The following is a 15,007-nucleotide window of genomic DNA, read 5'->3' on the forward strand; positions in this document are numbered from 1 at the left end:
ATCTTTCCCCTCTCACACTAAACCTATGCCCTCTAGTTCTGGATTCCCCAACCCCAGGGAAAAGACTTTGCCTATTTATCCTATTCATGCCCCTCATTATTTTGTAAACCTCTATAAGATCACCCCTCAGCCTCCGACGCTCCAGGGAAAACAGCCCCAGCCTGTTCAGCCTCTCCCTGTAGCTCAGATCCACCAACCCTGGCAACATCCTTGTAAATCTTTTCTGAACCCTTTCAAGTTTCACAACATCTTTCCGATAGGACGGAGACCAGAATTGCATGCAATATTCCAACAGTGGTCTAACCAATGTCCTGTACAGCTGCAACATGATCTCCTAACTCCTGTACTCAATACTCTGACCAATAAAGGAAAGCATACCAAACGCCTTCTTCACTATCCTATTTACCTGCGACTCCACTTTCAAGGAGCAATGAACCTGCACTCCAAGGTCTCTTTGTTCAGCAACACTCCCTAGGACCCTACCATTAAGTATAAAAGTCCTGCTAAGCTTTGGTTTCCTAAAATGCAGCACCTTGCATTTATCTGAATTAAACTCCATCTGCCACTTCTCAGCCCATTGGCCCATCTGGTCCAGATCCTGTTGTAATCTGAGGTAACCCTCTTCGCTGTCTACTACACCTCCAATTTTGGTGTCATCTGCAAACTTACTAACTGTACCACTTATGCTCGCATCCAAATCATTTATGTAAATGACGAATAGTAGAGGACCCAGCACCGATCCTTGTGGCACTCCACTGGTCACAGGCCTCCAGTCTGAAAAACAACCCTCCACCACCACCCTCTGTCTTCTACCTTTGAGCCAGTTCTGTATCCAAATGGCTAGTTCTCCCTATATTCCATGAGATCTAACCTTGCTAATCAGTCTCCCATGGGGAACCTTGTCGAACACCTTACTGAAGTCCATATAGATCACATCTACTGCTCTGTCCTCATCAATCCTCTTTGTTACTTCTTCAAAAAACTCAATCAAGTTTGTCAGACATGGTTTTCCACGCACAAAGCCATGTTGACTATCCCGAATCAGTCCTTGCCTTTCCAAATACATGTACATCCTGTTCCTCAGGATTCCCTCCAACAACTTGCCCACCACTGAGGTCAGGCTCACCAGTCTATAGTTCCCTGGCTTGTCTTTACCTCCCTTCTTAAACAGTGTCACCATGTTTGCCAACCTTCAGTCTTCCGGCACCTCACCTGTGACTATTGATGATACAAATATCTCAGCAAGAGGCCCAGCAATCACTTCTCTAGCTTCCCACAGAGTTCTCGGGTACACCTGATTCAGGTCGTGGGGATTTATCCACCTTTAACCATTTCAAGACATCCAGCACTTCCTTCTCTGTAATCTGGACATTTTGCAAGATGTCACCATCTATTTCCCTACAGTCTATATCTTCCATATCCTTTTCCACAGTAAATACTGATGCAAAATATTCATTTAGTATCTCCCCCATTCTCTGTGGCTCCACACAAAGACCGCCTTGCTGATCTTTGAGGGGCCCTATTCTCTCCCTAGTTACCCTTTTGTCCTTAATATATTTGTAAAAACCCTTTGGATTCTCCTTAGTTCTATTTGCCAAAGCTATCTCATGTCCCCTTTTTGCCCTCCTGATTTCCCTCTTAAGTATACTCCATCTTTCTTTATAATCGTCTAAGGATTCACTCGATCTATCCTGTCTATACCTGACATATGCTTCCTTCTTTTTCTTAACCAATCCCTCAATTTTTTTAGTCTTCCAGCATACCCTATATCTTCCAGCCTTCCCTTTCACCCTGACAGGAATATACTTTCTCTGGATTCTTGTTATCTCATTTCTTAAGGCTTCCCATTTTCCAGCCGTCCCTTTACCTGCGAACATCTGCCTCCAATCAGCTTTCAAAAGTTCTTGCCTAATACCGTCAAAACTGGCCTTTCTCCAATTTAGAACTTCAACTTTTAGATCTAGTCTATCCTTTTCCATCACTTATGGTCGCTGGCCCCAAAGTGGTCCCCCACTAACACCTCAGTCACCTGCCCTGCCTTATTTCCCAATAGTAGGTCAAGTTTTGCACCTTCTCTAGTAGGTACATCCACATACTGAATCAGAAAATTGTCTTGTACACACTTAAGAAATTCCTCTCCATCTAAACCTTGAACACTATGGCAGTCCCAGTCGATGTTTGGAAAGTTAAAATCTCCTACCATAACTACCCAATTATTCTTACAGATAGCTGAGATTATCTTACAAGTTTGTTTCTCAATTTCCCTCTGACTATTGGGGGGGTCTATAATACAATTCCAATAAGGTGATCATCCCTTTCTTATTTCTCAGTTCCACCCAAATAACTTCCCTGGATGTATTTCTGGGAATATCCTCCCTCAACACAGCTGTAATGTTATCTCTTATCAAAAGTGACACTCGGCCTCCTCTCATGCCTCCCTTTCTATCCTTCCTGTAGCATTTGTATCCTGGAACATTAAGCTGTCAGTCCTGCCCATCCCTGAGCCATGTTTCTGTAATTGCTATGATATCCCAGTCCCATGTTCCTAACCATGCCCTGAGTTCATCTGCCTTCCCTGTTAGGCCCCTTGCATTGAAATAAATGCAGTTTAATTGATTAGTCCTACCTTGTCCCTGCCTGCTCTGACTGTTTGACTCACTTCTGTTCTCAGCTGTATCCATCTCAGATCGATCTCTTTCCTCACCATCTCCCTGGGTCCCACCATCCCCCCCACCACCTTACTACTTTAAATACTCCCAAGCAGTTCTAGCAAATTTCCCTGCCAGTATATTAGTCCCCTTCCAATTTAGGTGCAATCCATCCTTCTTGTACAGGTCACTTCTTCCCCAAACGAGATTCCAATGATCCAAATAGTTCAGGAAATAAAGAATCTTGCTTTTTTAATTCTTTTAAATTTGAGACCCTGCGCCTGTTTCCAAGAAATTTGATGTATTTGACATTTTAATATTAGTATCATTGTTATTAGCCCAAGCTATTGTTAATGTGAGACACAACATTCTTGAATGGGTCTGGATAGCTTGATGGTCAATTAGTCGTTGGAGCTGCACAGGCTGGAGTTGCGCATTCGGATCATGTGAGAATTTTAATTTTAATTTTAATTTTAATTGAGTGAGGGAATTGCCTGGCAAATTGAAGATTCTACTGCACAATCCCCTGTGTCTAGAACCCTCCAAAAGAATCAATTACATTCAGGGATGTTGGAGGGTTCTGCTTCAGTTAAACTAATAGTTATTCAGAAAATGTTAGATGATGAAAACCTTGGCCTAACTCCTGAGTAACAACTACTGATCTCCCCAACTACACCTCCACCAATCCCTTACACCTTCTGACCACTTGACAACTGTCCCCTCCCAGCAGCCTCAACCTGAGTAGCTCTGGTCTCAGCCCAACACCACCCCTACCTCATCCCTACCTCACCCACAGTCTATTCCAAGACTCAGCTGCTACCCCAACACCCCCTACTATTGGATGCAACATCTGCCTAGTCTCTGATCCCAACCAACCCAAGCAGTTAACTGGCAATCTGGCTTCCAACTTACCTGACATCCTATCCACCTTGCTGGTCCCCTAATCCCACTTTACAGGAGCTGTGCTGCTGGTCATTTCAATCTTTGGACATAGTAGACTAACTGCTACAAAAATGGATGTGGTTTGATGCACCCCAACTGTCCTGTACAACAGGGGAACTAGTCAGATAGTCATGGATTCAAGCAGGAACAGCATGTTCCTGGACTTAAGAGAAGACAGTAAGGTTGGAAATGGGGAATAGTTGGTCATCAATTTGATTATCAAACAGTATTAGTGTATCTTTTTAAAAATTATTTAGGTTGTAATGTTAGTGAAATATATCACTGTGCAGCATTAGAAAAATAATAAATCAAACTAATAATAATATAAATGGCTGAATAAGTTTGACTTTTTTGTAAAGTACACATCTCGTACATGCCAAGTTAGAAAATTCACAATAACTGATGAACAGTTCTGAATAATTCAAGGGACACTAATAAGAAGCTGAAGATGCAAATAACAGCCAAAATCAGGCCATGTTTGCAATGTGCTTAGACCAGAGCTACTGTGTAATAATAAGAATAATTTAGAATCTTAGAATTCTACAGGACAGAAGGAGGCCATTTGACCCATCATGCTTGTACCAGCTTCCGAGAGAATTAATTTAAATTACATTCCTCATATGACATTGCAGAATTTTCACTGGTTTCAGGACATAAATCCTCAGCAAATGTTACTTTGTGGTCCTTTTTTGCCTCATTTTTCAGCATTGTCAAGTGAATGACCCAGCTATTCCAAGAAATGGCAATCACAGACAGATTGCTACCCTATTCCTATTCTCTTCTGTTAGAAATGAGCTCCAGCTTTATAATGTGACTCAGATTACTGCCTGTGTCATCACATGGAAATGGCACTGGCTGAAGTCACAAACACCCTTGATTGTTACCGTGATAACTTTCCTTCCTTGTCTTATTCAGTCTCCCTGCAGCCTTCACAATAAGTTTAATTGCTGTTTCAACAAAAAAGTTTAATAAACCTTCAATCTCTCTTTCTGTCTCTCTTCTGCTCTCCAATTCAGTGTATGGTCCTCACATCATTCCATTCTCACCTATCTGTGCATTTCTAACACTTCTTGCCATTCCCACTTCCTGAAAAGATCCATTCTCAGATCATCCACTTTCTCATCTAATCTGCCTCTCCTTTGACACTTCAGTTACCAGCCTAGGATCAACTTCCAATCATAAAGTGATGACATCCAACTCTACCTCTTGACAATTTCCATTGTTCCTCCTGATTCAACTTTATTCTTGGGTAAAGAATAATTTCTTCTAGTTAAATATTGGGAACACCGAAGCTATCAACTTTAGCCAACAGCATAATCTCCATAACATTCTCTTGCTTTGTCTCTTTCCCAAACTAGTCAAAATCATAGCTTCCTGGTCAACCTCCCCCCCCCCCCCCTGTTTCTGACCACATGTCCTTTCCTTCACAATGACTGCTTCCATTTTCATAACATTGTTTGTGGATGATTAGCAGTGGATTTCAATTGTTTCTATACTCAAATGGCTTAATGTGTTCTAAAAATATTTATACATAAAGGTGGAACCTTGTCTGACTATGTTTCTATTAGCTCAATTAGTTTTTCACCACCACCTTAGCTGTATTTGTCCTTAACTGGATAGCTTCTTCAAATCAGATTGACAAATCCATAATTGTACTGGTGTTGTAACATCTTGTATGCAGGAATATATAACTCCCAGTCGTGTCCTCCGCCAAATCTATGTTATTTCCACATGGCAATCTGTGCTTGGGCAACTCGCCATCCTTGATTTAACTACATTTTGCGCCTTCAGACACATGCACAGTAACTCCAATTTAGACTTCATTACTCTTTCCATTTTTCTGACTCCATCTATGAATTTACTGCTCCCTGAGCTAGTACGTTTTCTCTCCCCAGTTATTCTGAGTACCTTGGTCTTGCTCTCTGATGTTGTTTTGGTTCCCTCTCTCATTTCTGAGTTTTAAACTGTGCACAATAGCACTAGCAAAAAAACATTCTTTGGAACTCCATCCCCTCACTGTCAGGATGTCAAGGTGCACATGTCTGATCCATTGAGGTGCCATCTCCTCAGAGCTGATTGAAAAGTGCAATATGCTTAGAGAACCCATGCACAACCTCCCTGATACGTTTTGACTTTCTGCTCATTCATTTTTCTCCTGTGCACTGTTAAGCACAGAGCATTACAATGTTGTGGCAATAATGGAGACCTGGCTTAAGGAGGGGGTAGATCTGTATGTCAATTATTTCTGGTTACAAAGTGTCCAGAAAAGACAAGAAACGAGGTGGGGGTGGCACTCTTGGTTAAGGAAGGCATTTCACTACTGGAGAAAGAGAATATTTCAAAGAGATCAAGAACAGAATCGATTTGGCGAGAGAGGAGTAAGAAGGGTACAATCACAGTGGTCAGGGTAATCTATAGACCACCAACTATTGTGAAAGATACAGAAGAACAAGTCTGGAAGGAAGTTTCAAAGAGTTATAAATATCAGACTGTAATACAAATGGAGGACTTTAATTTACAAGTATGTAGACCCGGATGGTGGTGGAATAAGGAGCAGTGAGGGACAAGCATCCCTAGATTGCGTTCAGGTGAATTTTCTACAGTAAATCCAGTCCAACAAGAAAAGAAGCAGTCTAGACCCGTTCTTGGGAATGACCTGGGCCAAGAAGGTTAACAGACACTGGAGTAACATTTGGGAAATGAGGCCATTGTATCATAAAGTTTAGGATGATGGTGGAATTGATCAATTCAGCAAAAACATAATTAAGTAAAAAGGTGGAGACTACAAACCAGTAACAAAAAAAAAAATTGCTGGGAAATCTTGGCAGATCTGGCAGCATCTGTGGAAACAAAGCAGAGTTAATGTTTCAGGTCAGTGACTGTTCTTCAGAACGGAAGGTAGCTCGGGAAAGGTTGGTATTTACGCAGAAGATGGAGTAGGCAAGTGGGGAGAGTAACGATAGAGCCGAAAGAGAGAGAAAACGTTTGGACAGGTAAAAGAGTGGTAAAGGTTAGTCTAGAGGAATGAATAGCTGCTGATGGGATTATTAATAGCTGACAATGGGTAGCAGTCCAAGTGAAGATAAGGCCTGGTGTGAGGGTGGCAATAAAGAACATGGGAGAAAGTGCTTCAAGCCCTAAAATTGTTGAACTCAATATTAAGCCCAGAAGGCTGCAGAGTTCCCAAGCAAAAGATGAGGTGCTGTTTTTTCAGTTTGCACTGAGCTTCCCTGGAGCACTGCAACAAGCCTGAGACAGAGATATTGGCCAAGGAACATGGTGGTGAGTTGAAGTGGCAGGCAACTGGAAGGTCAGAGTCTTTTTTGTGGTCACAACATAGATGTTCTGCAAAGTGGTCATCCAATCCATGCTTTGTTTCCCCAATGTAGAGAAGACCACATTGTGAACAGCGAATGCAGTAAACTCAATGATGTGAAGTGCAGGAAAAATCAATGCTTCAGCAGGAAGCTGTGTTTGGGCCCTTGGAAGGAGGAAGTAAATGTGCAAGTGTTACACCTTCTGTGGTTTCATGGGAAAGTGCCAAGGGGCTGCGGAGACATGTTGGGAGTGAAGGAGGAGGGAAAGGTCCCTGCAGAAGGAAAAGAGAATATGTGGCTGGAGGTGGTGGAAATGGCAGCTAATGATCCTTTGGATAAGGAAAAGGGAACCCTGCAGCTGTTGTGAAAGAGAAAAATGGGGGTAAGGGCCAAAGTGCAGGAGATGGGTCAGCTGAAGTCCCTGTCAACCATAGTGTTGGGGAATCCTCAGTTGAGGAAGAAGGTGAACATTTTGGAGGTTTCTTTGTCGAAGTTGGCATCAAAACAGATGCAACAGAGACAGAGAAACTGAGAGAATGGAATAGACTTTTTATAGGAAGTAGGATGTGGGGATGTATGGTCAAAGTAACGATGTAACTTCGTCAGTTTGTAATGAATATTGGTGGACAGCCTATCCCCAGAAATGGAAGCAGGGAAGGGAGGAGTCAGAGATGGACCAGGTGAAGGTGAGAACAAGGTGGAAGTTGGAAGTGAAATAGATAAACTTTTCCAATTCCGGACAAGAGAGGGAAGCAGCACCAATGATGTCATTGATATATCGGAGGAAGAGCTGTGGGTGGAGACTGGAATAGAGCTGGAACAAGGAATCTTCCACATACACAACAAAGAGAGAGCATAACCGGGTCAAATGTAGGACACCGCATTCACCTGAAAAAGTGAGAGGAGTTAAAAGAGAAGTTGTTCAGAATGAGTATGAGCTCAGCCAGGCAGAGGAGGGTGCTGATGGATGGGGTGACTCAGGCCTTTATTGCAGGAAGAAACAGAGAGCCCTGCTACCATTCTGATGGGTATGGATGCATAATCAATTGGCAGAAAGCTGACTTCAATGGGGCAAAATAGACTGGAGCTGAAGGTTATTGGAAAAGAGTCTCTGAATAACAGACTACTTTCAAAGGGGAAATGCTTTGGGCACAGTCAAGGTATATTCCTTCAAAAGGGAAAAGTGGAGCAAACAAATCAAGAGCTCCCTGGATGACAAAGGAGATAGAAATTAAGTTAAAGAAGGAAAAGTGTTACTTATACCAGGTGTCAAGTTGAGACCCAAGCTGAATACAGACGGCCCAGAAAGCAGGTGAGAAAATAGAGACCAGAAGCAAAGGGAGATTGTGAATAAAGATTGTCAGCTGACATAAAGGGAAACCCCAAAGTTTTCTGTAAGCACATGAACAATAAAAAGGTGGTAGTAGAAGGAAATAGAGCTGATTGGAGATTGAAAAGGGATTTACAAAGAGGCAAAGAAGTGTGGATTCAGTGTCAAATGAACACTTTGCATCTGTCTTTATCTGCAAGGCAAATACTGCCCAGGCCATGGTGACAGAGGAAGAAGCTCAGTCTCTTGAAGAGTTTAAAATTGATGAGATGGTATTGATATGCTTTCAATAGTTAAAGTTGATAAGGCATGAGAACAGATGAGGTGTATCCAAGGATATTGAAGAAAGAGAACATGGAAATTGTAAAGGCACTGACAATAATCTTCTATTGTCTGAACTCAGGGGTGGAGTTGGAGGACTAGAAGATTGTGAACATTACACCCTTATTCAAAAATGGTTGTAAAGATAGGTCTAGCAGCTTCAGACTAGTAAATTGAAATTTAGTGGTGGGGAAACGTATAGAAATAAATATTTGGGATAAGAATTAATAGACACATGGAAACATTGATTCAGAAGACTCAACAAGTGTTTGTTAAAGGATAACTGTGTCTGATTAACATGCTGGAGTTTTTTGAAGAGGTGACAGAGAGGGTTGGTAAGGCTGTGGTTATGGTCTCTATGGATTTTCAAAAGTTTTTGATATTGTGACATTCAACAGAGTTGTGAGGAAACTCCTAGGCTATGAAGGTACAGTAACAACATAGACTCAAAATTGTATAAGGAATAGGTAACAGACAGTAATAATTAATGGATGTTTTTTTGAGCAAGAAGAATGTTTATTATGGTGTTCCATCAGGTTGACATTGGAACTCTTGATTTATGTATAAATGATCTGAACCTTAGGAAGAGGAGAATTTCAAACTTTGCAGACAACACAAAATTTGGAAGAATTGGAATTGTAGGGAGGACTATGTCAAACTTCAAAAGGACATTGACAAGTTGATGCAGTGGATGGATAGGTGGCAGATGAATATCAGATTGAAGAAGTTTAAGGCAATGCATTTTCGTATATGGAGACATGGAATAAGATAAAGGCTACAGTTCTAATGCATGTGCCGAACGAGTGAGATCTGGGTGATATGCACGCAAATTGTTAAAGGTGGTAGTACAGATTAAGAGCTGTAAAGTATATGGTATCCTAGGTTTCATTAGTAGGGCCATAGAGTACCAGAGCAGGAAGGTTTTTACAAACTTCTATAAGACACTGTTAGCTATCAGTTGAAGTACTGGATGGCACTTCTTGGTGCTATACTATAGGAAAGATGTGAATGTATTAGAGAGAATGCAGAAGAGATATCCAGAAATAGTACCATAGATGAGACACTTCAGTTATAAGGAAAAGTTGGAGAAGTTGGAACTATTTTTCTTGGAAAGGAGATTTGATAGAAGTTTTAAAATTCTGAAAGTTGTGGATGGAGTAAATAAAAAATGTTCTCACTCATAAACAAATCAAAAATTAGAAGGCAGAGTCAAGTGTTTTGCAAAAGAAGCAAACATGAGTTGAGAAAAGCATTTTAACACAGTTCGGACCTAAAGGGCACAGCATCCAAGTATAGTGGAGGTATGTTCAATTGGGGCAGTCACTTGAGGCATTTAACCTAAAACAGTGTGCAGGGCTATGGTCAAAAGGCAGGAGGAGATTAGCACTAAGTCAAAATGCTGCAAGAGCCAGTGCAGTCACAATGGGCCAAATGGCCTCATTCTGCACTGTAATTATTCTGTGAGTCTGTGGTAAGCTGTGGGGAGATAATGTCTATAAACATGCTACCACATAGCTGTCAGTCTCACGGATGTACCGCAGTGATGCCAGCTGCTGCTCATATTGTGAAACCTGGAGCTCATGCTACTGCAACTGATGACATTTCCTGCATAAATGATCATTCAGAACATGATGAGCATCCTGTAGTTAGCACAGGATACACTCTCTCGAGGTTGGAGCAGCCTTGCCACTCTATTATTAATTAATAACCTTGTTACTGCTAACAAAACTTACTGCTGCTACGACATGTTACCAATACCAATAAATCATTTCTGATCCTGATAAATCTTAGACCTATTCATAAACATTATTAATACTAATAAACCCTTAATACATTTTAAAAATGGTATCAAACATTTGAAGATATAATTAAGAATAAAAATAGGCCATTCCTCCCCTACCATGGAGTAAGGTTATGGCTGATTGTTCTAATTTTGAATTTCATATTCTCATCTATTTCCCCAATAACCTTTGATTTTCTTGTGTAACAAAAATCTAGGTCCGTCCATCTTAAGAATATTCAACCTCTCCCTCCCCAGGTTCTGGACTTACCCACATGAGCAAGCATTAGTTTCACATCCACCTTGTCACCATGTTCCAAATTTTATAAACTTCAATGAAATCGCCCTTCACTCTTCTAAACTCTAGTGAAAACAATTTCACTCTGTTCAACCTTTCCTGAAAAGACAACCCACTCATTCCCGGTATCAATCCAGTAAATCTCCTCTGAACTGCCTCCAAGGCATTTTCATAGTGCTCTGTATACCTGAAACATAATATCCTTACATTTATGGTCAGTTCCATTCATAATAAAAAAACACATTCCATTAGCCTTAATTGCTTGCTGTATCTGCATGCTAACTTTTTGTGGCTCATGCATGGAAACAACTAGGTCCCTCTGCACTGTGGGTTTCTGATACTGGTCTCCATTTGGATAAAACTGTGCTTTTGTATTCTTCCTGCCAAAGTGAAAACATTTCCCACATTATACTTTATCTGCCAGATTTTCATCCAGTCTGCAACCTCTTTATATCTTTTTCACAGTATAATTTCCAATCCATCTTTGTAAAACTTATGTAAGAATGGTAAATAAGATTCAAGCAAGTTGTGACTTAGCTGGAATTCCCACCTTTAAACCTCCTTACTAACTCTCTGCATCCTTTGAAATTCATCTCCTTCACCATTCTTTTATACTTTGGCAAAACTCCAGTATGTCTTTAAGTCTTTGTGAAGCATCTGGTGACAGTTTTCTCTGTTTGAAATTGTGAATGGAATCTTGTGGAGGAGTCAGTGGTCTCAGCATACTGCCTAGAGAGCTGGCAAGGCCTCCACGTTACTTATTTCAGGAAAGCTTGTCACATCTTGTGCCATTTAGGCACTTAACAGGAAAGTGGTAGGTTTCAATCTGGGATCAAGAACCCGAGGTTAAAGCTAATGGCCAATCAGAGACTGATAGCCCTACTGAACAACAGTGCCTTGAGAGTGTGGTGGCTGCTGCTGGAATGACCCTGAGCCAAGGTCCAGATTGAAGAAGGAACCAGGAAGAGGTGAGTGTTGCAGGAAAATAATTGTGGGGGAAGGTAGGACAGTAGCAAGGACAGAGGGGTGCTTTTCAGTGGGCCCAGTCTTTGGTCCCTTTTTCAAGCATTGAGTGCCTTTAAATGATGAGGGTCTGTTCCCCCTCCAGAAGCCCGTAAGCAACCCCATCAGAGTTTGTTTGTGCTGCCTCCCACATGTTGAGCCCTCACATGTGGCTGGATTTGTACCAGTAATGTTGGAATGAGGCTCTTAAGGATACATGAATTGCCCTCCGAATGGCATCACTTGACAATCCATAAGACTATAAGACTATAAGAGAAGAATTAGGCCATTCAACCCAATTGAGTCTGCTCTGCCATTTGATCATTGCTGATATGTTTCTCAACCTCTAATCTTCTGTCTTCTCCCTATGACCTTTGCTCCTCTTACGTATCAAGAACATATCCATCTTTGTCTTAAATTCACTCAAACTTGGCCTTCACAGTCCTCGGCAGCAATAAGTCTAGAAGACTAGGCATTTCTGACGCAAATGAATGCAGGTCAAATGCACAAGCCTCCCACCTAATCAAATGGCCCCCACCACCAAAACAGCCTGATATATCAATGCAAGTTATTATTCTCATGATGTACCTGTCTTTTTTTCCTCACAATTTAAAATTCATATGATTTCCCGTGGTATAGATACTGTAACCTTATTTTGAGGCTGTCTTAACAACATTTCTTTTCAGTTTCCTGCATAACTGTGATCAGTAATAATGTATGTAGTGAGAAGCTGTGATTTTTTTTTTGGCCTCTCAAAGGCAACCTTGGAGTAATCATCTTACTCCACAGAGGCTGTACAATAAAGACCTATCAATCACTCATGTTATGGTAGAGAATAAAATGCATTTTATGTACAATTCCATTTGTGGTTATATTTTAGGTCCTTTGACAGGCTCTAGGACAACACTCGAGGGATCGTTCACCTGTCAGAATGGGGTATCTATTAAACTGAGGCAGCTGTGTGATTTTAACAACGACTGCAGCAATGGTGAAGATGAAGGAACGGTCTGCAGTGAGTTCATTCAGCTTTATTTTTACAGGCATGCTCAGATCACCAGTGATGTCATGACAGACAATTAAGTGGTTGCAGTTAAAAAAAAACGGTTCCTGTGCTGTATGTACTATGTTGTTAGGCAAAAACAGAACTTTTTTTCTGTTTCCAGTTCACATCAGTTGATCTTCAGAGTAAAATTACATCTACCTCTCTGCATAAAAACGTGGAAAGCATTTGTCACACTTCAAAGTGTCTAAATATTAAAAGCAATGAAAAATGACAGCTATTTCACGCTACTGTATCTGAATCTGATGTTTCTAAACACTTTCGAATCAGAAATCTTCCCTCACTTAAACAATAATGAAACTGTCACCGACTTCAGGCTAAGTTGACTGCTAGTAATTATACTCAGATCATAAAGTTGCAGATCCCCGTCAACACCTTAAAAACTGAAGAACGAAAGAGCAAAACAAGAGTAAAATCCATACGTACATTGCACCTTTTTCAGTGGAAAAAGAAAGCTTTCATGGAGATTACCAATCTTTGCTGCATTCCCTGACCAATCAGCATGTTCCTAACTTGTCTGAGAATATTGACAGTTAACTCTTACTTGTGCATCTCCCTGTCAACCATGATCCAACCAATTGTCACCCTCTTCTCATGCTGCATAAATTGGTGTTCTCTTTTTTCAAATCTTGTATCTCAGTGCTGACGAGTGCAAGGTTAAAAAAAAAGTATTGACTTCTTGCCTTCTTTTGACAAGATATTGGGGATGCTAGAAATCTGAAATAAAACAGAAAAGACCAGAAATATTCAGCAGACCTGGCAGAATTAGTGGAGTGAAACCCAATTTAACATTTCAGCACTGATTACAGGAGAATTACCGGCATGAAATGTTAGCTCTGTTTATATTCCCACAGAAACTTCTCCATATTTTCTCCATATTTTCAGCATTTCCTGTTATTCTTACAGCAGATTAACAGGTTGTGTATACTGTGGTGCAAGGTTTCTGTCATTGTAAACTAGTAAAACAATTTGACTTGCCAGGAGCTACAGTACAGCAGTTCTATTTGCAACCCTGGCACTAAATGACACATTATTCAAGACCCAAAATATTATTCTTCTTTCACTTCTGGAAGCTGATTTGCTGTACTGATTTCCTGGATTGATAGTTTCCTTTGAAATTTATTTATGTATTCCTGTGTATTTGTAACACCCTCAGCATGCTTTAACCACTCCAAAGAATGTTTTTCACGTGGTGAATTACTCTTTTCTCCCATTCAGCTTTCTAACTATTTTTACTTTTGCTTTTTCTAATCAATCCTTCCTGGCTAACACCCAGCTGAGAAACAGGCAGGCAGGCAAATACCCTATTGTGGTGGAGACAGGTTCATTCACTCATTGTCTGTGAATATTATCTAATCAACATATTCAGTAATGTTATTACACACCTCTGGAGCAGATAAAATTTGAACCTGGGCCTCCTACCTCAAACATAGGGATATTACCATTGTTTCACATCTTATTCTATGAATATGTCTTTCTGTTTTGAGGAGAAATCTATTGATTTACACATTCTTATATTTATGTGATGATCAACCAGGCTGACTAACCATGTAAGAAATGAAGTAATCTAATGCAGAATTTAAAATGCAAATTACTAAGCATAAAGATGTGTGAACTTTGATTCTTCGTACGAGTTTTGAAACAAAGGTTTGGATAAATGCATTTGTACACTGTAACATACCAGTCATTGTCACCTCTGATATTATTGCATTCTGTATCGAGGCATGATAGCAGAAGCCATTAAAGTCTCCATGTAGAATATGGTGTCAGGAGTGTGCAGCTGAAATTGTCTGCATTTTAAGAGCTGTAATTAAGCCAGATACTGTAAGAAACACAAATAATTAAAAACTTTAGTCACAAATTTGTGCTGATTGTGTCAGTATGGTTTGGAATGTTTCAGTCCCTGCTCCTGTAGACATACAAAGTGATTTGAGGCAAGGTTGGAACTTCTTTCAGTCTCAATGGGAAATTGTGAGGTAGCCACGTAGGTAAATAGAAAATCAGAACAAATAAGGGTAACAAGTTAGTACTGCTCTTTTGTTGCACCAACGAAATGGGTTCAATTCCCACTTCAGGCGACTGTCTCTATGGAGTTTGCATTGACTGCATGGGTTTCCTCTGGGTGCTCCAGTTTCCTCCCACAATCCAAAAATGTCCAGGTCAGTTGAAATGCCAGTAATTACAAAAATTGAGTTTTGGGTGGCACAATGGCTCAGTGGTTAGCACTGCTGCCTCACAGCACCAGGGTCCCAGGTTCAATTCCAGCCTTGGGTGACTGTCTGTGTGGAGTTTGCACATTCTCCCCGTGT

General features: G+C 40.7%; 1 protein-coding gene across 1 annotated transcript in view; it reads left to right on the forward strand.

Moving 5' to 3' along the window:
- Window positions 1-15,007, forward strand: part of LOC122552709 (ALK tyrosine kinase receptor-like) — a 1,076,775-nt gene that overhangs the window by 678,822 nt on the left and 382,946 nt on the right. Inside the window, exon 6 of the mRNA XM_087991243.1 lies at window positions 12,519-12,650. Coding sequence (XP_087847369.1) covers window positions 12,519-12,650 — 132 coding nt within the window. The remainder of the gene's footprint in view (window positions 1-12,518; window positions 12,651-15,007) is intronic.

Source organism: Chiloscyllium plagiosum, unplaced genomic scaffold (assembly GCF_037043375.1).
Source record: "Chiloscyllium plagiosum isolate Xiang-an unplaced genomic scaffold, Cpla_swu_hap1 HiC_scaffold_10, whole genome shotgun sequence".
NCBI classification, from domain to species: domain Eukaryota; kingdom Metazoa; phylum Chordata; class Chondrichthyes; order Orectolobiformes; family Hemiscylliidae; genus Chiloscyllium; species Chiloscyllium plagiosum.